The sequence below is a fragment of the Oncorhynchus masou genome, chromosome 4 (assembly GCF_036934945.1).
Source record: "Oncorhynchus masou masou isolate Uvic2021 chromosome 4, UVic_Omas_1.1, whole genome shotgun sequence".
Lineage (NCBI taxonomy): Eukaryota > Metazoa > Chordata > Actinopteri > Salmoniformes > Salmonidae > Oncorhynchus > Oncorhynchus masou.
Genome location: NC_088215.1, coordinates 9,358,726 through 9,383,242, shown reverse-complemented (window position 1 = coordinate 9,383,242; position 24,517 = coordinate 9,358,726). Strand labels below are relative to the sequence as shown.

General features: G+C 43.3%; 3 protein-coding genes across 8 annotated transcripts in view; 1 reads left to right on the top strand and 2 right to left on the bottom strand.

Moving 5' to 3' along the window:
* Nucleotides 1–14,278, bottom strand: part of LOC135523047 (rho GDP-dissociation inhibitor 1-like) — a 28,806-nt gene extending 14,528 nt beyond the window's left edge. Inside the window, exon 1 of the mRNA XM_064949773.1 lies at nt 14,184–14,278. The gene's annotated coding sequence lies outside the window, so the exon portion shown is untranslated. The remainder of the gene's footprint in view (nt 1–14,183) is intronic.
* Nucleotides 14,279–14,373: 95 nt separating this feature from the next.
* On the top strand, nt 14,374–24,517 carry LOC135523006 (anaphase-promoting complex subunit 11). Of its 6 annotated transcripts, none has more exons than XM_064949744.1 (3): nt 14,374–14,554; nt 18,890–19,009; nt 24,178–24,517. In XM_064949744.1, exons 2-3 carry the CDS (start codon nt 18,901–18,903, stop codon nt 24,321–24,323), a joined length of 255 nt encoding a protein of 84 aa, XP_064805816.1. In that variant the 5' UTR covers nt 14,374–14,554; nt 18,890–18,900; the 3' UTR covers nt 24,324–24,517. The 6 variants fall into 6 exon arrangements, with proteins under 6 accessions (XP_064805816.1, XP_064805811.1, XP_064805822.1 ...); XM_064949739.1 differs by lacking the exon at nt 14,374–14,554 and adding an exon at nt 16,951–17,336; XM_064949750.1 differs by lacking the exon at nt 14,374–14,554 and adding an exon at nt 18,168–18,250.
* Nucleotides 15,267–18,106, bottom strand: LOC135522985 (THO complex subunit 4-like). Its single transcript, XM_064949724.1, has 6 exons — nt 17,748–18,106; nt 16,439–16,597; nt 16,185–16,332; nt 15,996–16,065; nt 15,688–15,883; nt 15,267–15,586 (listed from the first exon to the last, which is right to left on the bottom strand). Exons 1-6 carry the CDS (start codon nt 17,979–17,981, stop codon nt 15,572–15,574), a joined length of 822 nt encoding a protein of 273 aa, XP_064805796.1. The 5' UTR covers nt 17,982–18,106; the 3' UTR covers nt 15,267–15,571.

Here is a 24,517-nt window from a genome sequence, read left to right as displayed (position 1 = left end):
AATCAAACAGTCTCTCACAACCATTGGTCTCCAGGGGCCTCTTAGCCAGACTTTTCAAAACAAGCTCACACCAATCTACTTACACTGACTGTCATGTGTTATACAGTGATGTTGTCTTCCTTTCATTATTTAGCAAGTAAGTTCAACTACACTGACAGATGTGGTCAAGCTTCGGTCAAAACAATGTTGACATACAGAATTTACATGCTCCTAAAATAGACCACATATAGGCTACATTCTTAAGATCAACGCAATCAATGACCATGGTCCTTAAATGTTGTTGCCCGTTTGCCTCAGATCTGTAATGGCAAACTCCTAAGGTCGTTGTCATGACAAAATTTGTTTGGATCTGGGCCGACTTCCAGGCTTAATTTGTGGGGCTTTCCTCAAGTAAAATCTGAATGAAACTGTTATTGAAATTGCTTTTCTCAAAAACGACTCAAAATTCAACACGCCCATCTCTGTCCTTTGAACTCATGCCGACATCATTTGATGCCATCTTATCAACAACTAAAACCGTTTGACAGCAAGCCTAATGGCATTCACAACAAACAAGATGGCCAATAAAATCCACTCCAGATGGGTCATCCTCATCCAGGGGTTATAATTGGAATGAGAGGCCTCTCCTCAATATACTTGAGTCATGACAACTGGAGAGACTCAAAAGCAGGAAGAGTTGTATTTATGCCAAGAAGGGTCCAACATCCCAAATAAGGCTCTCTCTCCCACAATAGCCTGATCATGAATCCTCTGTCTGTCTGCTACTACAGAAACAGCACTCGGGAATGGAAAAAATAAAATAAGTTATTTTCCACTTGATTTTGGTGATCTATCATTCTTCGCTGGAGCTTGGGGGAGTGAAAGCATTTAAATATTGGCATTTAGTCTTAAAAGTTAAAAGCACATCTGGATCCTTGTTAACCAAAGAGCGTAAAACTATTCATTAAAAAAAGAGAAAAAAAATAAGAAAAACTAGTAGCCTGGTGTGGAAAATGAAGGAAAATGGAGCGGGGAGAATGAATGACGCAGTTTGTTTTGGAGTTTTGTATGGCGTACAGTGTATAGTACATGTATTAGGAAACTAATCCCTCACTAAAGCCAATCTACACGGTAACAAAGATATAGGAACAAAAAGTACACCATAAAACAAAAGAAAAATGGGAAATAAATTAGTACTGCTGCACTGGCCAATTGTCCAGAAGAAGAAAATCCCATTGCGAAATAATGCTTTTTAGACTATTCATTGATGGAAATACCAGTCAATTTAAATACATTTGACTGGTCATGCTTATCGGTCTATAGGTTCATTTGCATAATTTTGTGAAATTAAATTTCCGTGTGTATATTGGTTATGAATCTCATTTATCACACTCGCACAGCATACAGCTACAGAGCTTTTAAGTGGAAAAACAGTCAGACAGTGTGAGAGCTGCTGATACAGCATCTCAAACAGCAAATGCATAAGCAATAGAAGGCAGGCTTCATCAGGGTGTCACACACAACTTTGCAATGAGCAGGGGGCAGTATGCATTTTGAAAACATATACTTCATTTTTGGAATCCTGAACATTTTACTACATATCTTACCTTGCTTCAAAGTAGCCTAGCCAAAATCAGACCATATCTATAAAGGCAATTATTTTATATAAACTTTCTTTAATTGTCCAGTAGCCAAAGCCACAATCCTTGTCATATTAGCAACCCATGCTAGTTGTTGCATATTTGTTCTCCCGTCTAAATTGCATCTCTCTCACATGTAACTGCTTGCTTATGACAACGGTGTTTCCCCCTTATTGCATTATGGAACGAACATTCACACGTAGCATACCGTCTTGTGCGCATTGCTGAGATTAAAAATATGAAGAAATAATAGTTGATCAACATTTTAGGGATAAATGTTATCGGTTGCCTCAGACTCATGGCTTTTAACTTTAATTTTATGTAGCCTAGGCCTACTGGTTGTATGAACTTGGGATCTATTGTCCCACAACTGTCCCAGAGTCAGTTTGGAATAGGCTGTTTCTTTCTCGACAAGCTGAACAATAGAATAGGTCAACTTTTACATGGGGGATAGCAAATTAAAATAGGCTAGTGATTTTGCTATTCGTTACTCGTCTTAGTGACTGAGCGAAAGTACATGTGGGCTTCGGAATTCGGTAACATGGTTGCATTCTCGATTGGCATTTTCTGTTCAAATGAATTACCATAACCCAAACGGGACTCGTGTCTTCCTGAGCACCATTGGTGGACGCCCTAATTAGGTTACGCTCCCGATGCATATGGGTCCAGTAAATAAATACTGCCGGTCAAACGTCCGGCACCACACATTCCGAACGGAAACCTTTTGCTGAATATAGAGATATAGAGCTTGTATCAAGAGTTAAGGAAGCCCACCATCAGTGTGACAGCGTAGTAGTTCCATCATAGCCCTAATGCTTAGTCAGTACCTTCCCTCGGCCCATATACAAAAGACAAACAATAAGCCATTAGAAGAGGTGAATAGGCCGGCGTTTAAACAACCAACGGCGAGGCAAACCGCCTGAGTCTGCAATTATGATTCAGCCCTAATATGAAAGGCGTGTCATCTTATCTTGAAGGCAGCTTGGAACCTTGACAGCAAACACTCCAACTAATTGGACGAATGGTAAAAAAATAAAATAAAGCCCTTCCACACATCTATAACAATGATATGTGATGTTACAAACACTGCCAGTAATATAACATGTTAACTGTAGGCGATTTCACAAAAGGCTAGTTTGCCTTGGAAACAACTGTACACAAAACATCTCATTAAAAGTTGGGAGAATGGGTATACCCTTTGGCTAGAGAGGTACTAACACTGACATAGAGAGTTGTCGAGTCTGACTCGTGTCCAATTCTATATAAAATAAAATAACTTGAGACTTGACTTGGAGCCAAAAAATGAGCAACATTTTGTTACTGGGACAGAAGCACCATGGATTACTCTCCACGCAGCCAGAAACATTAGCCACATATTGGCTAGTGAAACACACACTTGGCCCTTTGAATGGAACAGCAAACTGTCAATCAACACAGATCCGGTGAGATATACTGAACCCAAACTGGCTGCGCACATGTGCCATCGTGCATAAATTTATTCCCCCCCCCCCCCCAAACGCGATGACAACACGCAGGTTAAAATATCAAAACAACCAATTTGGGGACAGATCAAAAAGCATTAAACATTTATGGCAATTGAGCTAGCTAGCTTGCTTGCTAATTTGTCCTATTTAGATAGCTTGCTGTTGCTAGATAATTTGTCCTGGGATATAAACATTGAGTTGTTATTTTACCTGAAATGCATAAGGTCCTCTACTCCACCAATTAATCCACACATAAAATGGTCAACTACTCCACCTCTGGTGAGGTAGAGGTTAATCCAGGCCCTGCAGTGCCTATCTCCACTTCTACTCCCCAGGTGCTCTCATTTGTTGACTTCTGTAACCATAAAAGCCTTGGTTTCATGCATGTTAACATCAGAAGCCTCCTCCCTAAGTTTGTTTTATTCAATGCTTTAGCACACTCTGCCAACCCGGATGTCCTAGCAGTGTCTGAATCCGGGCTTAGGAAGACCACCAAAAACCCTGAAATTTCAATCCCTAACTATAACATTTTCCGATAAGATAGAACTGCCAAAGGGGGCGGTGTTGCAATCTACTGCAGAGATAGTAAGACAAAACTTTGCAGGCTATCCAGTACTGTAGCCAAACAATTCGAGCTTCTACTTTTAAAAATCCACCTTTCCAGAAACAAGTCTCTCACCATTGCCGCTGCTATAGACCACCCTCTGCCCCCAGCTGTGCCCTGGACACCATATGTGAATTGATTGCCCGCCATCTATCTTCAGAGCTTGTGCTGCTAGATGACCTAAACAGGGACATGCTTAACACCCCGGCCATCCTACAATCTAAGCTTGATGCCCTCAATCTCAAACAAATTACCAATGAATCCACCAGGTACAACCACAAATCCATAAACACGGGCACCCTCATAGATATCATCCTAACCAACTTGCCCTCCAAATACACCTCTGCTGTCTTCAACCAAGATCTCAGCGATCACTGCCTGCATCCGTAATGTGTCTGACGACTACCCCTCATCACTGTCAAATTCTCCCTAAAACACTCCAGCAAGCAGGCCTTTCTAATCAATCAGGCCTGGGTATCCTGGAAGGATATTGACCCCATCCCGTCAGTAGAGGATGCCTTGTTATTCTTTAAAAAAGTGCCTTCCTCACCATCTTAAATATGCATGCCCCACTCAAAGCACAAAAACATAATTTGGCGTTCTGCATTAGCATCGAATAGCCCCCTTGATACACAACTTTTCAGGGAAGTTAGGAACAAATATACACAGGCAGTTTGATGAAGCGAGAAGGAAAGGCTTTCCTAACAAAAATGTGCATCCTGTAGAACAAACTCAAAAAAGTTCTGGGACACTAAAGTCCAAGGAGAATAAGAGCACCTCCTCCCAGCTGCCCACTGCACTGAGGCTAGGAAACACTGTCACCACTAATAAATCCACCCACTATAATTGAGAATTCCAATAAGCATTTTTCTACGACTGGCCATGCTTTCCACCTGGCTACCCCTACCCCAATCAACAGCCCTCCACCCCCCACAGCAACTCGCCCAAGCATCCCCATTTCTCCTTCAACCAAATCCAGATAGCTGATGTTCTGAAAAAGGAGCAAAATCTGGATGCCTACAAATCAGCCAGGCTAGACAATCTGGATCCTCTCTAAAATTATCAGCCACGCTCAAGGTCCTAAACGATATAACCGCCATCGATAAGATACATTACTGTGCAGCCGTATTCATAGGCCTGGCCAAGGCTTTCGACTCTGTCAATTACCACATTCTTATCGGCAGACAACAGCCTTGGTTTCTCAAATGATCGCGTCGCCTGGTTCACCAACTAATTCTCCGATAAGAGTTCAGTGTGTCAAATCGGAGGGCGTGTTGTCCGGAGCTCTGGCAGTCTCTATGGGGGTGCCACAGGGTAAAATTCTCGGGCCTACTCTCTTCTCAGTATACATCAATGTCGCTCTTGCTGCTGAGGATTCTCTGATCCACCTCTACGCAGACAACACCATTCTGTATACCTTTGGTCCTTTGGACACTAACTAACCTCCAGACGAGCTTCAATGCCATACAGCTCTCCTTCCGTGACTTCCAACTGCTCTTAAACGCAAGTAAAATGCATGCTCTTCAACCGGTCGCTGCCTGCACCTGCCCGTCCATCCAGCATCACGACTCTGGACGGTTCTGACTTAGGTATTTGTAGTTGTCCACATATTCTAGGTGTCTGGTTAGACTGTAAACTCTCCTTCCAGACTCCAATTAAGCATCTCTAATCCAAAATTAAATCTAAGAATGGCTTCATATTTCGCAATAAAGCATCCATAACTCATGCTGCCAAACATAACATTGTAATACCATGTCATTTACAAAATAGCTTCCAACACTACTCAACAAATTGGATGCAGTCCATTCACAGTGCCATCCGTTTTGTCACCAACGCCCCCCATATACTACCCACCACTGCGACCTGTACATTCTCGTTGGCTGGCCCTCGCTTTATACTCGTCGCCAAAACCACTCCGCCAGCTCACTGGTCACCATAGCAGCACCCACCCATAGCACACGCTCCAGCAGGTATATCTCACTGGTCACCCCCAAAGTCAATTCTTCCTTTGGCCACCTTTCCTTCCAGTTCTCTGTTGCCAATGACTGGAACGAACTGCAAAATCACTGAAGCTGGAGACTCATATCTCCCTCACTAGCTTTAAGCACCAGCTGTCAGAGCAGCTCACATAGCCAATCCAACTACCTCATCCCCATACCATATTTATTTATCTTGCTCCTTTGCACCCCAGTATCTCTACTTGCACATTCATCTTCTGCACATCTACCATCCCAGTGTTTATTTGCTATATTGTAATTACTACACCACCATGGCCTATTTATTGCCTTTACCTCCTTTATCCTACCTCATTTGCACATGCTGTATATTTATCTTGCACCGGTAGCAGTTGCAAATGAGAATTTGTTCTCAACTGGCTTACATTATTAAATAAAGGTGAAATAAAATAAAATAATAGTATCTAGTCATCTCTCCTCCTTCCAGGCTTTTCCCTCTCTGGACTTATTGCGATTGGAAACTTTCATAAATTAGGTGCATTACCGCCACCGACCTCAGTCGTCTGTCAGCCCCCCACGTTTCTACCATTTCTACCACCCTTTGAGAGGGCAAAATGTTTATTGTGCACATGTACATTTGCAAGACTCATGGGGTAGAAGTTCTGTTTATTTAATTAAATGTATGGTTTTTCCTTTGTTCATATTTCCCAGGTTATGTCGACTTCCGTATGTCCGTGTCCTAGATTTATGTCATTCTGGTTGTGCTTAATATAACCATGTGTGCCTTAGTGTGCATAGAAATAGGCTACGTGGTAACATTAAGCTAGCCATTCATACATGGAGCAATAATGTTATAAAATTGATTAAGACGAATCTAACAATGTATGCAGAAATGGCCTTTTAGATTGTTTTTTGGTTGTAATTGCCAATTGTATGGTCCTGGGAGGGGCAAAGTGCTTATGTACTTGTTTGAGCTCCTGTTAGATTACATTTGGTTTCTCAAGGGGTGGTTGTGCAGTCTTGCCCTCGAATTGTGTCCGTTCAGATAGCCCTTGTATCAGGCTTAACCTGCCCTATTTCTTTTGTGTTATTGCCCGTGTATATTTGGTAAATCAACTAGGCTTTCGGTGATATCCTTCTCTCATCACGGAATTGAAGGTATTACCTGCATAGCACACAAGGCACTATAACAGTAAGGGGCTGTAGTGGAGCAGGTCGAGAGCTTCAAGTTCCTTGGTGTCCACATCCCCAACAAACTATCATGTCCAAACACACCAAAGACTGTCGTGAAGAGGGCACAACCTATTCCCCCTCAGGAGACTGAAAAGATTTGGCATGGGTCCTCAGATCCTCAAAAAGTTCTACAGCTGCACCATCGAGAGCATCCTGACTGGTTGCATCACCACCTGGTATGGCAACTGCCATCCAACCGCAAGGTGTTACAAAGGGTAGTATGTACAGCCAAGTACATCACTGGGGCCAAACTTCCTGGCATCCAGGACTTCTATACCAAGTGATGTCATTAGAAGGCCCCAAAAAATTGTCAAAGACTCCAGCCATCCTGGTCATAGACTTCTCTATGCTGCCGCATGGCAAGCGGTAACGGAGGGCCAAGTCTAGGTCCAAAAAGCTCCTTAAGAGAGTGCCTACCCCCAAGCCATAAGACTGCTTAACAGTTAATCAAATGGCTACCCAGACTATTTGCATTGACCCCACCCCCTGTTTTTTTATTTTACACTGCTGCTAATTGCTGTTTATTATCTAGGCATAGTCACTTCACTCCTACCTACATGTACAGATTGCCTCAACTAATTCAGAGCGCACACTTGATAAAGAGACCACATGAAAGCTGGTGGTTCCTTTTAACATGAGTCTTCAATATTCCCAGGTAAGAAGTTTTAGGTTGTAGTTATTATAGGAATTATAGGACTATTTCCCTCTATACCATTTGTATTTCATTAACCTTTGACTATTGGATGTTCTTATAGGCAGTGTAACAGTATAGCTTCTGTCCCTCTCCTCGCTCCTACCTGGGCTCGAACCAGGAACACAACAACAGTCACCCTCGAAGCACCGTTACCCATGCAGAGTAAGGGAAACAACCACTCCAAGTCTCAAAGCGAGTGACGTTTGAAACGCTATTAGCGCGCACCCCACTAACTAGCTAGCCGTTACACCAGCCAAATCTCGAGAGTTGATAGGCTTCAAGTCAAACAGCGCAATGCTTGATGCACAACGAAGAGCTGCTGGCAAAACGCACGAAAGTGCTGTTTGAATGACTGCTTACAAACCTGCTGCTGCCTACCACCGCTCAGTCAGATGCTTGTATGATCAGAGATTATATGCAATGCAGGACACGTGAGATAAACTAGTAATATTAACCATGTGTAGGTAACTAGTGATTGTGATTGATTGATTGTTTTTTATAAAGATAAGTTTAATGCTAGCTAGCAACTTACCGTGGCTTACTGCATTCGCATAACAGGCAGTCTCTTTGTGGAGTGCAACGAGAGGCAGGTGGTTATAGCGGTGGACTAGTTAAATGTACGGTTGCAAGATTGAATCCTGATGAGCTGACAAGGTGAACATCTGTTGTTTTGCCCCTGAACAAGGCAGTTAACCCACCGTTCCTAGGCCGTCATTGAAAATTAGAATATGTTCTTAACTGACTTGCCTAGTTAAATAAATAAAGTTAAAAGGTGTAAAAAAAAAAATCTGTGTCCAAAAATACCGATATCCGATTGTTATGAAAACTCGAAATCGGTCAACCTCTAATGTGCACCACACAACAGAGATTCACCGACAGGTATAGAACGCGATGGAATCACCAGCTCGCTTTTTCCAGTTGTGCTATACTCAGAGTTGATATTCACATAATAAATTCCCCTCGACCACAAATTGGGGAAAACCAACAATACAACATGTGGGTATCCAGTGTACAAGCAGGCTACGCGAAGCTAGCTATATATGTGCGGAAATATTTCACCACAAGTAAGACTTAACTTGTTTAGTATAGTCTGTTTTGAACCCCATTCACTACTTATAGTCCATTTGTTCTGTTGGTCTTGGCAAGCTTAATATTCCGGTCGGTAGCTAGCACTCACATGGCTGATAGCACCATCATGAAAAGGGGCATGAAGGAAGCCCTACAATATTACGTTTTTCTAAGTAGTGAGAACGCTAGGGAGTAGGCATATTTGAAAAGTAATGTTTAGGCATGTTGTACTTTAAGTTTGTAATTGATAAAAACTAGCAGACAAGAAATTGTGTTTGAAAAAAGGTTGATTTCTTGCTGTGAGCCAATGGTGTAACCCAAGCAACCAGACGGTTTTCCTGGTAGGGTGGAGGGGCCTCGGCATTCTATCTAAAATGCTGACCAGACCGCGCACATGTTGATTTTGTTCAACTACACAGAATCAGGACACGCAGGTTGAAATATAGAAACAAGTTCTGAACCAACTATATTGGGGACAGGTCGAATAGCATGAAACATTTATGGCAATTTAGCTAGCTAACTTGCTGTTGCTAATTAAATATGTCTGGGGTTATAATCATTGGGTTGTTATTTGACCTGAAATGCACAAGGTCCTCTACGCGGACAATTAATCCATAGATTATAAAAAGGTAAACCGAGTTCATTTCAGACTGCTTCTCATGACTTAATATGGCGGTTGGCAACCAACTTGAAGATGCATTATTGTTTGGGGTCGCAGGTAGATTAGAGGTTAGAGCGTTGGGCCAGTAACCGAAAGGTTGCAAGATCAAATCCCCGAGCAGACAAGGCAAAAAAAATAATTTGTTCTTCCCCTGAACAAGGCATTTAACCCACTGTTCCTAGCCCGTCATTGTAAATAAGAATTTGTTCTTAACTGACTTCCCAAGTTAAATCGTTAAAATATTAAAATACCACCAACTGGAATGTGGACCTAAATTCATCTTGCAATCACCCACGTGGAAATATGCTCTCAAAAACCAATGAGGAGAGAGGCAGGACTTGCACTGCGTCACAAATAGAACCAAGTTCTATTTTAGTACCTGGCTTACACAGACACTCGTTGACGTGCGTGAGCAATGACTGAATAACGTGTACATTTATTTTGCAACGCACGGTGTGGTCAGCATATAATACTGATGGAGTATTTCCAAACACACGTGATTGGCTCAACTGTTCAGGGGAACAACGGTAAGCTTCATTATAGGGATGCACGATATATTGGAATCGGCCGATATCAGCTAAAACCGCCAACCTCGTATCGGCCCAACGTCTAGTTTAATGCCGATGTTAAAAACCGAGGTCAAAGCTACCGTGCATACCTATATAACGTAGGTACATGACGTAAAGAAGCCACGTTATATTTTGCTCTACACGTGCAAGACAGCATTCCTAACCTAGCCCACAATGTCTACTGTGTGTATCAAGTACTCAACAAGTCGAGCAGTCATTTGAAAGAGTAAGAAAATTTCAGCGAGACAACTCAAAGGCGAAATCCATTACAGCCAAGATAATGGAATTCATTGTCCTTGACAATCAACCCTTCTCTGTCGTGGGTGATGTGTGCTTTCGCCGAGTGGTCGAGCACCGGTACACATCACCAACTGCGCTATTTTTCAGATGTTGCCCTAGAGTTACACAATAATTGCGTCGCTGCTATTAGCTTCACAACATAAATTACTGTTTCAGGGTTTGGGGTCAATTAGAAAATTCCTTGTTTTTGAATGTTTTTGTGTGCTTTTGTCCATTAAAATAACAAAATTAATCAGAAATAGAGCACAGACATTGTTATTGTTGTAAATGCCTATTGTAGCTGGAAACAGCAGATTTTTAATGGAATGTCTACATAGGCGTTTCAGCATTATCAGCAACCATCACTCCTGTGTTCCAATGGCACATAGATAATCGAAGTTTATCATTTTAAAAGGCTAATTGATCATTAGAAAACCCTTTTGCAATTATGTTAGCACAGGTGAAAACTGTTGTTCTGATTAAAGAAGCAATAAAACTGGCCCTCTTTAGACTAGTTGAGTATCTGGAGCATCAGCATTTGTGGGTGCGATTACAGGCTCAAAATGGCCAGAAACAAAGACCTTTCTTCTGAAACACGTCAGTCTATTCTTGTTCTGAGAAATGAAGGCTATCCCATGTGAGAAATTGCGAAGAAACTGAAGATCTCGTACAACATTGTGTACTACTCCCTTCACAGAATAGCACAAACTGGCTCTAACCAGAATAGAAAAAGGAGTGGGAGGCCCTGGTAAACAACTGAGCAAGAGGACAAATCCATTAGTGTGTCTCGTTTGAGAAACAGATGACTCAAGTCCTCAACTGGCAGCTTCATTACCCGCAAAACACCAGTCTCAACGTCAACAGGGAAGAGGCGACTCTGGGACACTGGCCTTCAAGGCAGAGTTCCTCTGTCCAGTGTCTGTTCTTTTGCACATCTTAATCTTTTATTTTATTTGCCAGTCTGAGATATGGCTTTTCCTTTACAACTCTGTCTAGAAGGCCAGCATCCCAGAGTCGCCTCCTCACTGTTGACTTTGAGACTGGTGTTTAAGACTGCTACAAGGTCCCTATTTACAATTCTATAATCAAAATGTGTTGGTGACAAAATAATGAAAAGGGTTGTACGGTACCCTCAATAAATAGACAAAGAATTGTGGTTGAACAAGTCATTGCATGTATAGATTTTAATATTACTTGACTTAAAAAAAACACGTGACTTGACTTGCTCTTAGAATACACGCCTTGAACATGACACGAGACTCGACCCGTTCTACTTAGGACTCGACTTGGGACCTTGTGACTTGAGACTTGCTCGTATAATAGTGACTCTGCTAACATACATCCAGCCTCCTGACCTGTCTGAACTAGCAGGCTGGGTGGAATGCCACAGAAGGAGAGCTCACCCTGCAGACAGTGGAACATGGATTTGACTGCAGTGATAAACATGCCTGAGCACAGGGCAGCCAGGGGCCTGCTTAGATTCCAGCCTGGTCTCAGACTTGATGTAGGATAGTAAATGTAAATCAGGGACACTCAAATTAGTAGGATATGGTTACATAAGACAGAAGGTTACTTAAGGCAAAATCGAAAGGTGGGTGGTTGGTCGGGTGGGCGTATAACGCGAATATCTAGCAGCACAAAGGTTGTGTGTTCAAATTTCGTCATGGACAACTTTAGCATTTGAGCTAATTAGCAACTACTTACTACTTGTTAGCTACTTAACATGCCCGCTAACCCTTCCACTTTAACCAAACTCCTAACCTTAATCCCTAGCATAGCTAACATTAGCCACCTAGCTAACGGTAGCCACAACAAATTGGTTCGTAACAAATCATACATAATGGATGATGGTATCCACAAATTAATACATTCCATACGAAATCTACTGTCTTAGATATGCATAAAGAATAATACAAAATGTTCTAAGACCAGGTTGCAGACTCACACCGACTGCTTTTACACACAGACACCAGTGGTCGACCTTCCTCCATCTTGCAAGAACAGACCCGAGGACAATCAGACGTGGACCCGACAACCAACCTAATGGGTCCAGGTTTCGACCCATGGAAAAGCAATTAATTATATATATATATATATGCCAAGTTGCTCTTCTGCTTAATGAATAGGTCTTTATATGTTGTCTAACCCTTCTATTAGTGTAAAACAAATATGCCATAGGCTATGCAGAGCTGTGGTGGGGTCAATTCGGGTCTATCAGCTGTAGTTACATAGACCCAAGACTCGATGACAATCAAATAGGGCCCGGCCTGTATCCGAGGAAAAAGCTTGCACTTTGGACCCAGACCCTGAACTGGTATTTTGTTGGACCCATGAAGACTTCTATACCACATAATTAACCAAATAACTCAACTGTTTGGGTTGGCAAATGTGTGTCAGATTATATAAACTTTTGACCAAATGTCAGGTTGTTTCAGAGCTAATGTTATGTAATGATTTGCACTAAACTTTCAGTGCCACTTAAAATCTCACTTCCTATTCCCTACTCTTATGCAAAATCCTCAACTTTGTCTGGGAGCTAGGGGCCAGGTGTTTGTCGGTCTGATTTTAACTCAGCTGGCAAGCGCATGGGATGTTCAGAACAGAAACATAACCATCTGCAAGCTCCTGAGCATATACGGGAGATTGCTTGTCACGGATTGACTATTCATTGACAAATAATGATAATTTAAAGCAATTTCCAATGCTAACTTAAAGGATGCTCAATTTAATGAGTCCTGATGTTCCATCGTACAGGGCTCAATCAATGTCGTCCTGGCTTCTAGTCTAAAGGGTCCACTACACCCGCCCAGTCAGAGGAAGATGTCAATTATTTCTAGCAGACAGGATGTGGTTCTTAACATTCAGGTTGACAGAGGAAACAAGTCTACCCACGCTAATGAATTTCCTCTCACATTCACCAACTAGAATTTGCATCAGTAAACATTAATGGATGAAATGAATTATAGTTGAAATAATGACTCATTTATTCAAACTAGTGAACAAAATGAGTTGTACTCTGCACAGGTGCAGAACAGTCTCTTTCTCCTGTGCAATCACTGACAATACTCTACACAGCCACCAGCTGTAAAATTATAATTTGCGTTGCAATGGAACTGGGTATGCAGTGTGCACTACAGATCAATACAGTATGTCAAAACATTTGTTCTCTTATCAACATTGCTTTATGGACTTGAGTTACTTCCTGGAAGAGAAACGTCTAAAAAAATAAACCTAATTTCCATTCTTTTGTTGTCTGTGGGTGGCTAGATAGCTTGAGTTGTAGCGTTAGCCTGCTACAAAGAAAGACTGACCGGTTAATGTAACGTTAGCAGGTGAATTCACCAATTTGTAAGTCGCTCTGGATAAGAGCGTCTGCTAAATGACTTAAATGTAATGTAAATGTGTCCCTGTCAGTAACTAACTTGAGAATCCAAACGAAAAGCTACATAATTAGCTAAACAATGTGTTACACTATCTAAAGAACAAAGGTTACCTAATCGTCGAATTTAGCACGGTTTCAGGCGACAAAGTAATCAAACGTCAAAGACAGCCAAATAGCTAGCTAGTGTGTTAACACCACTGGCTAACTAGTCTCTGAACGGCTAGACACTGTCGCAAGTCATCAAGCTGCACGAGGATTGCTAGCTGGCTAGTTAGTAACATGGGTGTTGGACTCGAGCTACCTGCCACCCAATTAAACCAAACTATGTTACAAATGTCCCGTGCTTTTACATAAGTCCCACTGGAGCAGAACAAAATATTAACAGTAGACCAACGTTTACTTAATGTTTCGCTGGCTACATATGGGCACTGCTGCAGCCAGGGTGTGAAGTATGTAACGTTAGATACCATAGCAGGCTAACGTTATCGTGGTTGGCATACTAGCACAACTCAGCAAATTGCTAGTTAGCAAAGTTGGGACGAAATGACACCAGATACAAAGTAAGTCTAAAACATAATTAAACGTTCTGTGCTTGATCGTTAACTATTGTATAGGTTGTGAAAGCAGGTCTTTACCGTTTTCCTGCTGTTTTTTCCCAGGCGCGAGCAGAATAAGTGCTTCTATTGCTCTTCCCTGTGCAAGTATGGCGAACAAGGAACGGCGCCGCCCCATACAACTCGTTTCCGGGAACTATGCCGCGGCGCGCACGCTCGTTGCAGGTGGCGTGCAGGTGCCGCGCATCCTAAAGAGATTTTAGGTGGGGCTAATTTGAAGTCTTGAACAAGTAGCGGAAGTGTACTTAAACACGTAATTTGAATAGTTTCACATGTTAAAACGGTATATTTTTTTTTAGGTCAACGTAGTAGGTCCCCATCCTTCATTGCGAACCGAAGACTAATCAACTGGTCCTTCTAGTTCTTTGACCATTTCAACTAATATCGAACAGGTCAGTGATGTGAAATTGAAAATTAATTTCTTACACTGTAGTAACCACAACCCTAATATGAAAATGTATTAACATGACACATTCATTGGGTTTGACAATCTCACAAGTGTTGTGCATGTTATAAAATTTCTTTAGCTTTTCACAAGCATTTGATATAGATGCAGCACAGTGAACTACCATTGGAAGTCCCAATCATTTCCACACATTGTACGTGATCATCCCCACACCAGAAGTCAAAGATCCAATTAATGCTCTGTGTGAAAATGTGGTCAGATGCATCACATGGATGGTGTGATGTTATTGGAGCTTCAAGGCACAATTGAGCTCCATACCACATCACCATGTGCCTTAAATTTTGTAACAATGCTGAAGGCATATAGCTCCTCATTGACATGATTGGTTGACAGTAGTTGAGGGCCTGTATAAACAAACTCACTTCACAACAGCTCTGTGCCACAAAGCGCTAGTATGTATGCCCTGACCTCTGAAGAGGCTATATCACCATAAATGCAGCATGGCCAATGCAGATGCCATATTGACCATATAGTGCCTTTCAGGCGTGTAGGGGCGGTTTCCTGGACACAAAGCCTAGTCCAGGACTAATGTAAGCTCTTAAGAGAATTTACACCAAAACAGCTTTGCACCATGACTCAACTTAATGTGTGGGAAACCAGCCCTTAGTGTCCTACAGAACTTCAACAAGAGGCAGATGCACTGGAACAGTTTGTTTTGTAGGTTTATTACAACTATGCACAAGGAGAAGGGGAGGCAAAGGGCAACAAAAAAACTCCCCCTCAAACCTACAATCATCCCAAAAATAATGGTACAAAAAGTGTTCATAATATTAAAAAGGGGAGAAAAGCCAGATCCATCCACACATTAAAATGATGCCGAAGAACAGTAAATGTAAAAGATGTGGTCCATTTCTCAGGTCCAAGTCAACAAGCTTCAGATCCGACAGAGGACAAAGATGGGTAGGGATGAGGTGAGGGATTCAAATTAGTTCTTCTGGGAATTCTAACTGGTCTCCATCTGCAATTAAAAACAAGTCGAAATTAGGACCATATTCTACCTACAAAGATAAAGCCCCTTACATTATAGGAATATAAATTCTTTCCTTTTCATGCATTTACCTTGGCATTGTAAGCATCCAACTGGGCATCCAGCTCTTCAGCAGACAACTGCTGCGGTTTGCCTCCACCACCACGTCCCGCTCTACCCCTGCCCCTGGAGCCTCTGCCTCCCCGCCTGTCTCCGCCTCCCCGCCTTTCTGAGAAATTGGGGCGTCCGATTCGGTCTCTGTTGAATCCACCACCACCTCCGTTTGAACTGCAAACAGATTCAAAGACAATCAATGAACTACTGGGATTCCCCAGATAAAAATTCATATAAAAAACTATCATACATGACAAAATAAAAGAAAGCTTATAGAACCACATACCTCTGTGAAGGTCGTCTCTGGTTATCGTCTCTGATTTGGGATGTGACGTGCTGAATGCTCATGGCGCGGCCTGTGAGCAAAGGGAAAATAAGATTAGGCATCGTGGTTCAGGAGCATTAATCAATGGCCACATTTTATGACGAACTAGCTCAAAATAATATCAATCAACTAACTCAAATTAAAGCTCACCATCGAGTGGTACATTGTTGTACTGTTTCATGGCTTTGAGTGCATCAGCCCTCCTCTCAAAGTGGACATCGGCGGTTCCCTGGCTGCGGCCAGACCGGTCATAGTGCACAGCCGCTTTCTTCAATGTACCAAATTCCGCAAACAACTCCTGAAAAAAAAAACATAAGGGAACATGGCCGGTAGAATTCATGTTTAACGTCAATGGTTCGGTGAAAAGGCCGACATCTTTGTATTCGATTGACTGTAGAAATTACCTGGATATCAGCGTCAGAGACACCGAAGTCAAGGTTTGAGACAAGGAGCTTGCCACCAGTCTCTACACCACCACCGCCTGCTCCCCCGCCACCACCAGCATTACCGCCAAAGCCACCTTCGAACATGTCGTGTTGCCATTTGTCCGGAAGCTCTCTGGGCTGTAAAGGTAGAATGAAAAAAAAAATGCAGCTGCTGACTTCTGGTTCCCCTGCTCCTGCTGATCAGACTGAGCACATTTGAGTCAGTTGCTTAGGCAGGCAGGGGAATCTTGCTTCATCACTACCATTTAGACAATGACCTATGGTGGATTCATGGTCAGTGTAACAGCATACATATTACTTAATAACAACAATTAAATGAATATAAGAACCAAAACTAAGCTAGTAGGATAGATGGCAGGACTTCCAACACAAAATGGCTCCTGCCCTACAGGTGGTTTGAAGGTGGTGTAGGTAATTAGAATGGCAGTGTAGGCAACAACAAAAAAACTGACTTGATCTCGATGGCAAGGACAGCATCCAGATTCTGCTTCAACTCCAAATGACGAAAAAGTCCATCCAAAGAAAAATCCTTTCTTCAAAACGTGTGAAAGTCATTTCCCTTAACCGACCATGGAAAGTTCAATAAAGTTCATTGGGGTGTTGTGCTTTGCAGTCTGGGTCAAAATATGAAACAAAGAAAAAAACAAAAACAATGTGGCACAAGAATGGTGGCCCAGTTGACAGAACATCCATTTTGAGAGTCGCCATTTTGTTAGCTTCGTTGCGTTAAGTCCCAATTCTTGATAATTTGACAAATCTGTAACTTAATGGCCAATAATGCGCCAGTCGACAAATAGGATCAAGAAGTTGTGGACTACCAAAAAAAACCACGAGGTACACGTCTTGCAGACCAAAGGTGAATATCTGGGACAGGTCGCATTCAAACTACACAAACAAGTGTTAGCTAGCTAGCTTTGCGGATCAGCTCCGTTTTGAAGTGGACAACGAGTGTGAACAACACGTTAACGTTACCTAACTAGTTAGCGTTCCCTCCCAGAAACTTAGGACATGGCGAGTAACATTGACCTGAAGCCAAACACGACTTTGTACGTCATTATCAAATTAAAAAAACGTTTGTGAACAGTGGTTTCTTCTTTGGGTTGTGCCCTATAGCGCACTCCCCGATGATAATCCCACATCCATCAGCAACCTTGCGATCTACCTCGTACATGTCGCAGCACATTTAACAAGATCAGCTAAATTATTTAACATTCGTCGTCGTCGCCTCTGCCATTTCTCCTTTTTCTGTGATCCTCCGTGTTCCTACCCTGCTGTATGGCGTGGGTCTGCTGTCGCTTCTGTCTCCGCTGAAGTTCTGTCGACTCCTCATGGGCCCGGATCCGCCTGTCCGGCCTCCAGAGACAGCGCCACCGGGTCGCCCTCCACTCACACCTCGACCCGATGATCCTCGGCTGCGGCCTCCTCGATTTCCGCGGCCACCTCCACCTTTCTTACTTTGTTGAATAATGTCATCCAAAGACATATCCATCTTATCAGCCATGGTGGCACTTGTCGTGTTAGAGAACACCAAATAATTGGGAAATTAACTTTAATAATTACGTTTTTGGTAGCAAAATCTAGCCGCGTTCCTTTGTGCTAATCAATGGCGAATAGCTGAAGTTTGAGTGACATTAGTGGGCTTAAAAATAATTGTAGGAAGTGACGTAAATGCATTCTTACTACCATTTCCGTTCGATTCAGCGCGTCTTTCACGACCAACGTCCTTTCTACTGTTGTATTGTGCCTCTATCCAGCATTGCAATCATAAAGGTACCTTTCTGATTCGGGGGCAGTGTACAGTCAAAAGTGACACAATATATTTATTTTTGACAATATTTGTTAGATTTTTCCATTTCAATTCGTTCTCAAATGTAAATAAATAAAAGGAAAAGACAAGACACTACATACCCTGGTTCGATTCCAGGCTGTATCACAACCGGCCGTGATTGGGAGTCACATAGGGCGGCGCACAATTGGCCTCGCGTCCTCCGGGTGAGGCCGTCATTGTAAATAATAATTTGTTCTTAATTTGTTGCCTAGTTAAATAAACATCGCTCTGGGTGGCAGTGTTGTACCTCTTTATCCTCCACGGGCATGGGTGGCGATGTTTTCCCCCGATTCGAGGATGTAACGTTAAATGTGTCGGGAACTCTCAGGAAATGTTTTGTCTTCATTTTAAAATCGTAATACATTTGCCATGTTACTTAAAAGCAAGTTATTCCAAATGTCAACAGCGAAGTAACATCATGTGTTGCACCAGCTTTCTAGACAAGCAAACATGAAATTAAACTACTGTGTACAGCTGGTTACTGTAACGGTAGCTAGCTACTAAGCTAACGTGAAGGGGTCTAACGTTAGTAGTTAGCTAGGCTTGCCACTTTGAACATTCATACAACGTGTGCTCATCAGGTTCACGGGAGATGAAGGTTAAAATCAAGCAGTGGAACGGCGTGGCATCCTGGCTGTGGATGGCCAATGATGAGAACTGTGGGATCTGCAGGATGTCTTTCAATGGCTGCTGCCCAGACTGTGAGTTTATACATAACGCTGCTTACTAACTTACTACTGAGTTATTCCACGTCTCATCCACATGTTACTAACTCCCTGGAATGAATGTATGCACAAACTCGATATGCTTCTTAGTGCATGTACAGTGCATTCGGAAAGTTTCCAGTCTCCATGACCTTTTCCACATTTTGTTACGTTACAGCCTTATTCTAAAATGGATAAAAACATTTTAAAAATCCTCAGTAATGTACACAAAATACCCGATATTGACAAAGTGAAAACAGGTATTCAGACCCTTTGCTATGAGACTCGAAATTGAGCTCAGGTGTCCATAAATGAAATTGATTGGACATGAATTGGAAAGGCACACACCTGTCTATATAAGGTCCCACGGTTGTGCGCATGTCAGAGCAAAAACCAAGCCATGAGGGAATTGTCGGTAGAGCTCTGAGACAGGATTGTGTCTTGGCACAGATCAGGGGAAGGGTACCAAAAAATGTCTGCAGCATTGAAGGTCCCCAAGAACAAAGTGGCCTCCACCATTCTTAAATGGAAGAAGTTTGGAACCACCAAGACTCTTCCTAGAGTTGGCCGCCCGGCCAAACTGAGCAATCGGGAGAAAAGGGCCATGGTCAAGGAGGTGACCAAGAACCCGATGGTCACTCTGACAGAGCTCTAGAGTTCTTCTGTGGCGATAGGAGAACCTTCCAGATGGACAACTATCTGCAGCATTCCACCAATCGGGCCTTTATGGTAGAGTGGCCAGACGGGAGCCACTCCTCAGTAAAAGGCACATGACAGCCCTTTTGGAGTTTGCCCAAAGGCACCTAAAGGACTTTGACCATGGAAACAAGATTCTCCGGTATGATGAAACCAAGATTGAACTCTTTGTCCTGAATGCCAAGCGTCACATCTTTTTCAAATCAAATCAAATCTTATTTGTCACATACACATGGTTAGCAGATGTTAATGCGAGTGTAGCGAAATGCTTGTGCTTCTAGTTCCGACAATGCAGTAATAACCAACAAGTAATCTAACTAACAATTCCAAAACTACTGTCTTATACACACAAGTGTAAGGGGATAAAGAATATGTACATAAAGATATATGAATGAGTGATGGTACAGAGCAGCATAGGCAAGATACAGTAGATGGTATCGAGTACAGTATATACATATGAGATGAGTATGTAAACAAAGTGGCATAGTTAAAGTGGCTAGTGATACATGTATTACATAAAGATGCAGTAGATGATATAGAGTACAGTATATACATATACATATGAGATGAATAATGTAGGGTATGTAAACATTATATTAGGTAGCATTGTTTAAAGTGGCTAGTGATATATTTTACATAATTTCCCATCAATTCCCATTATTAAAGTGGCTGGAGTTGAGTCAGTGTGTTGGCAGCAGCCACTCAATGTTAGTGGTGGCTGTTTAACAGTCTGATGGCCTTGAGATAGAAGCAGTTTTTCAGTCTCTCGGTCCCAGCTTTGATGCACCTGTACTGACCTCGCCTTCTGGATGATAGCGGGGTGAACAGGCAGTGGCTCGGTTGGGTGTTGTCCTTGATGATCTTTATGGCCTTCCTGTAACATCGGGTGGTGTAGGTGTCCTGGAGGGCAGGTAGTTTGCCCCCGGGGATGCGTTGTGCAGACCTCACTACCCTCTGGAGAGCCTTACGGTTGTGGGCGGAGCAGTTGCCGTACCAGGCGGTGATACAGCCCGCCAGGATGCTCTCGATTGTGCATCTGTAGAAGTTTGTGAGTGCTTTTGGTGACAAGCCGAATTTCTTCAGCCTCCTGAGGTTGAAGAGGCGCTACTGCGCCTTCTTCACAATGCTGTCTGTGTGGGTGGACCAATTCAGTTTGTCTGTGATGTGTATGCCGAGGAACTTAAAACTTACTACCCTCTCCACTACTGTTCCATCGATGTGGATAGGGGGGTGTTCCCTCTGCTGTTTCCTGAAGTCCACAATCATCTCCTTAGTTTTGTTGACGTTGAGTGTGAGGTTATTTTCCTGACACCACCTCCCTGTAGGCCGTCTCGTCGTTGTTGGTAATCAAGCCTACCACTGTTGTGTCGTCTGCAAACTTGATGATTGAGTTGGAGGCGTGCATGGCCACGCAGTCGTGGGTGAACAGGGAGTACAGGAGAGGGCTCAGAACGCACCCTTGTGGGGCCCCAGTATTGAGGATCAGCGGGGTGGAGATGTTGTTGCCTACCCTCACCACCTGGGGGCGGCCCGTCAGGAAGTCCAGTACCCAGTTGCACAGGGCGGGGTCGAGACCCAGGGTCTCGAGCTTGATGACGAGCTTGGAGGGTACTATGGTGTTAAATGCCGAGCTGTAGTCGATGAACAGCATTCTCACAGGTATTCCTCTTGTCCAGATGGGTTAGGGCAGTGTGGTTGAGATTGCATCGTCTGTGGACCTATTTGGGCGGTAAGCAAATTGGAGTGGGTCTAGGGTGTCAGGTAGGGTGGAGGTGATATGGTCCTTGACTAGTCTCTCAAAGCACTTCATGATGACGGAAGTGAGGGCTACAGGGCGGTAGTCGTTTAGCTCAGTTACCTTTGCTTTCTTGGGAACAGGAACAATGGTGGCCCTCTTGAAGCATGTGGGAACAGCAGACTGAGATAGGGATTGATTGAATATGTCCGTAAACACACCAGCCAGCTGGTCTGCGCATGCTCTGAGGGCGCGGCTGGGGATGCCGTCTGGGCCTGCTGCCTTGCGAGGGTTAACACGTTTAAATGTTTTACTCACCTCGGCTGCAGTGAAGGAGAGTCCACATGTTTTTGTTGCAGGCCGTGTCAGTGGCACTGTATTGTCCTCAAAGCGGGCAATAAAGTTATTTTGTCTGCCTGGGAGCAAGACATCCTGGTCCGTGACAGGGCTGGTTTTCTTTTTGTAGTCTGTGATTGACTGTAGACCCTGCCACATACCTCTTGTGTCTGAGCCGTTGAATTGAGATTCTACTTTTCTCTATACTGACGCTTAGCTTGTTTGATTGCCTTGCTGAGGGAATATCTGCACTGTTTGTATTCGGTCATGTTTCCAGTCACCTTGCCCTGATTAAAAGCAGTGGTTCGCGCTTTCAGTTTCACGCGAATGCTGCCATCAATCCACGGTTTCTGATTTGGGAATGTTTTAATCGTTGCTATGGGAACGGACATCTTCAACGCATGTTCTAATGAACTCGCACACCGAATCAGCGTATTCGTCAATGTTGTTGTCTGACGCAATACGAAACATATCCCAGTCCACGTGATGGAATCAGCTTGGTTGGACCAGCGTTGGACAGACCTCAGCGTGGGAGCTTCTTGTTTTAGTTTATGTCTGTAGGCAGGGATCAACAAAATGGAGTCGTGGTCAGCTTTTCCGAAAGGAGGGCGGGGCAGGGCCTTATATGCGTCGCGGAAGTTAGAATAACAATGATCCAAGGTTTTGCCAGCCCTGGTTTCGCAATCGATATGCTGATACAATTTAGGGAGTCTTGTTTTCAGATTAGCCTTGTTAAAATCCCCAGCTACAATGAATGCAGCCTCAGGATGTATGGATTCCAGTTTGCAAAGAGTCAAATAAAGTTTTTTCAGAGCCATCGATGTGTCTGCTTGGGGGGGAATATATACGGCTGTGATTATAATCAAAGAGAATTCTCTTGGTAGATAATGTGGTCGACATTGTATTGTGAGGAATTCTAAATCAGGTGAACAGAAGGATTTGAGTTCCTGTATGTTTCTGTGATCACACCACGTCTCGTTAGCCATAAGGCATAAGCCCCCGCCCCTCTTCTTACCAGAAAGATGTTTGTTTCTGTCGGCGCGATGCGTGGAGAAACCCGCTGGCTGCACCGACTCCGATAGCGTCTCTCCAGTGAGCCATGTTTCCGTGAAGCAAAGAACGTTACAGTCTCTGATGTCCCTCTGGAATGCTACCCTTGCTCGGATTTCATCAACCTTGTTGTCAAGAGACTGGACATTGGCGAGAAGAATGCTAGGGAGTGGTGCACGATGTGCCCGTCTCCGGAGTCTGACCAGAAGACCGCCTCGTTTCCCTGTTTTACGGAGTCGTTTATTTTGGGTCGCCGGCTGGGATCCATTCCGTTGTCCTGGGTGAAAGGCAGAACACAGGATCCGCTTCGCGAAAGTCATATTCTTGGTCGTACTGATGGTGAGTTGACGCTGCTCTTATATTCAGTAGTTCTTCTCGACTGTATGTAATGAAACCTAAGATGTCCTGGGGTACTAATGTAAGAAATAACACGTAAAAAAAAAAAAAAAACTGCATAGTTTCCTAGGAACGCGAAGCGAGGCGGCTCATCTCTGTCGGCGCCGGAAGTTCCGGGAGGAAACGTGGCACTACGGGGGAGCATGGTGCTGGCATATTCATACAATGGGGATGTTTTTCAGAGGCAGGCGCAGGGAGACTAGTCAGGATTGAGGCAAAGATGAACGTAGCAAAGTAGAGAGAGATCCTTGATGAAAACCTGCTCCAGAGTGCTCAGGACCTCAGACTGGGGTGAAGGTTCACCTTCCAACAGGACAACATTACTAAGCACATAGCCAAGACAACGCAGGAGTGGCTTCGGGACAAGTCTCTGAATGTCCTTGAGTGGCCCAGCCAGAACCTAGACTTGATCCCGATCGAACATCTCCGGAGAGACCTGAAAATAACTGTGCAGCAACGCTCCCCAGCCAACCTGACAGCGCTTGAGAGGATCTGCAGAGAAGAATGGAAGAAACTCTCCAAATAAAGGTGTGCCAAGCTTGTAGTGTCATACCCAAGAAGACTCAGGGCTGTAATCACTGCCAAAAGTGCTTCAACAAAGTACTGAGTAAAGGGTCTGAATAGTTATGTTGTGATACTTCATTTAATTTTTTATAAATTAGCAAAAATGTATAACCTGTTTTTGCTGTGGTATTGTGTGTAGATTGATGAAGAAGACAAAATCAAAATAATACATTTTAGAATAAGGCTGTAATGTAACAAAATGTGGAACAAGTCAAGGGGTCTGAATACTTTCTGAATGCACTGTATGTCTATTGATACATTCATACCTTGACGGTCATGCATAAATTGTTCTTTTTGATATCATGGCGTGTTCAACATTGTGACTATATGGACACTTATCCTCTCTCTTGAGGGGAGACTTTTCAGCAACGTAATGTCTACTTTCCAGGTAAGGTTCCTGGAGATGACTGCCCATTGGTCTGGGGCCAGTGCTCCCACTGCTTCCACATGCACTGCATCCTCAAATGGCTCAACTCCCAGCAGGTCCAGCAGCAGTGTCCCATGTGTCGGCAGGAGTGGAAGTTCAAAGAATGAGCTCATCTGGAGAACATCACTCGAATGCCTTTCAAAGAGACTGATGCGTCACAATCAGAGGATTCTAGTGTTTCGGGATACATATGCTTCTGTTTTTGTTGTACATTTCCAGCTACTTTTGTCTTCTTCTCTGAGGCTGTCATTGTTTGTATAATGTGGAGGGGTGGGTGAATAAATATGTGATTAGGATTTAA

Coding starts and splice junctions, on each gene's coding strand:
- LOC135523006 (XM_064949739.1), top strand. CDS start 17,258: ATGCGCCAGTCGACAAATAGGATCAAGAAGTTGTGGACTACCAAAAAA. Junction 17,337..18,889: donor ACACGTCTTGCAGACCAAAG/GTGAATATCTGG, acceptor TGTGCTCATCAG/GTTCACGGGAGATGAAGGTT. Junction 19,010..24,177: donor CAATGGCTGCTGCCCAGACT/GTGAGTTTATAC, acceptor TCTACTTTCCAG/GTAAGGTTCCTGGAGATGAC.
- LOC135522985 (XM_064949724.1), bottom strand. CDS start 17,981: ATGGCTGATAAGATGGATATGTCTTTGGATGACATTATTCAACAAAGT. Junction 16,598..17,747: donor GACCCACGCCATACAGCAGG/GTAGGAACACGG, acceptor CTACCTTTACAG/CCCAGAGAGCTTCCGGACAA. Junction 16,066..16,184: donor CAACAATGTACCACTCGATG/GTGAGCTTTAAT, acceptor CTTTGCTCACAG/GCCGCGCCATGAGCATTCAG.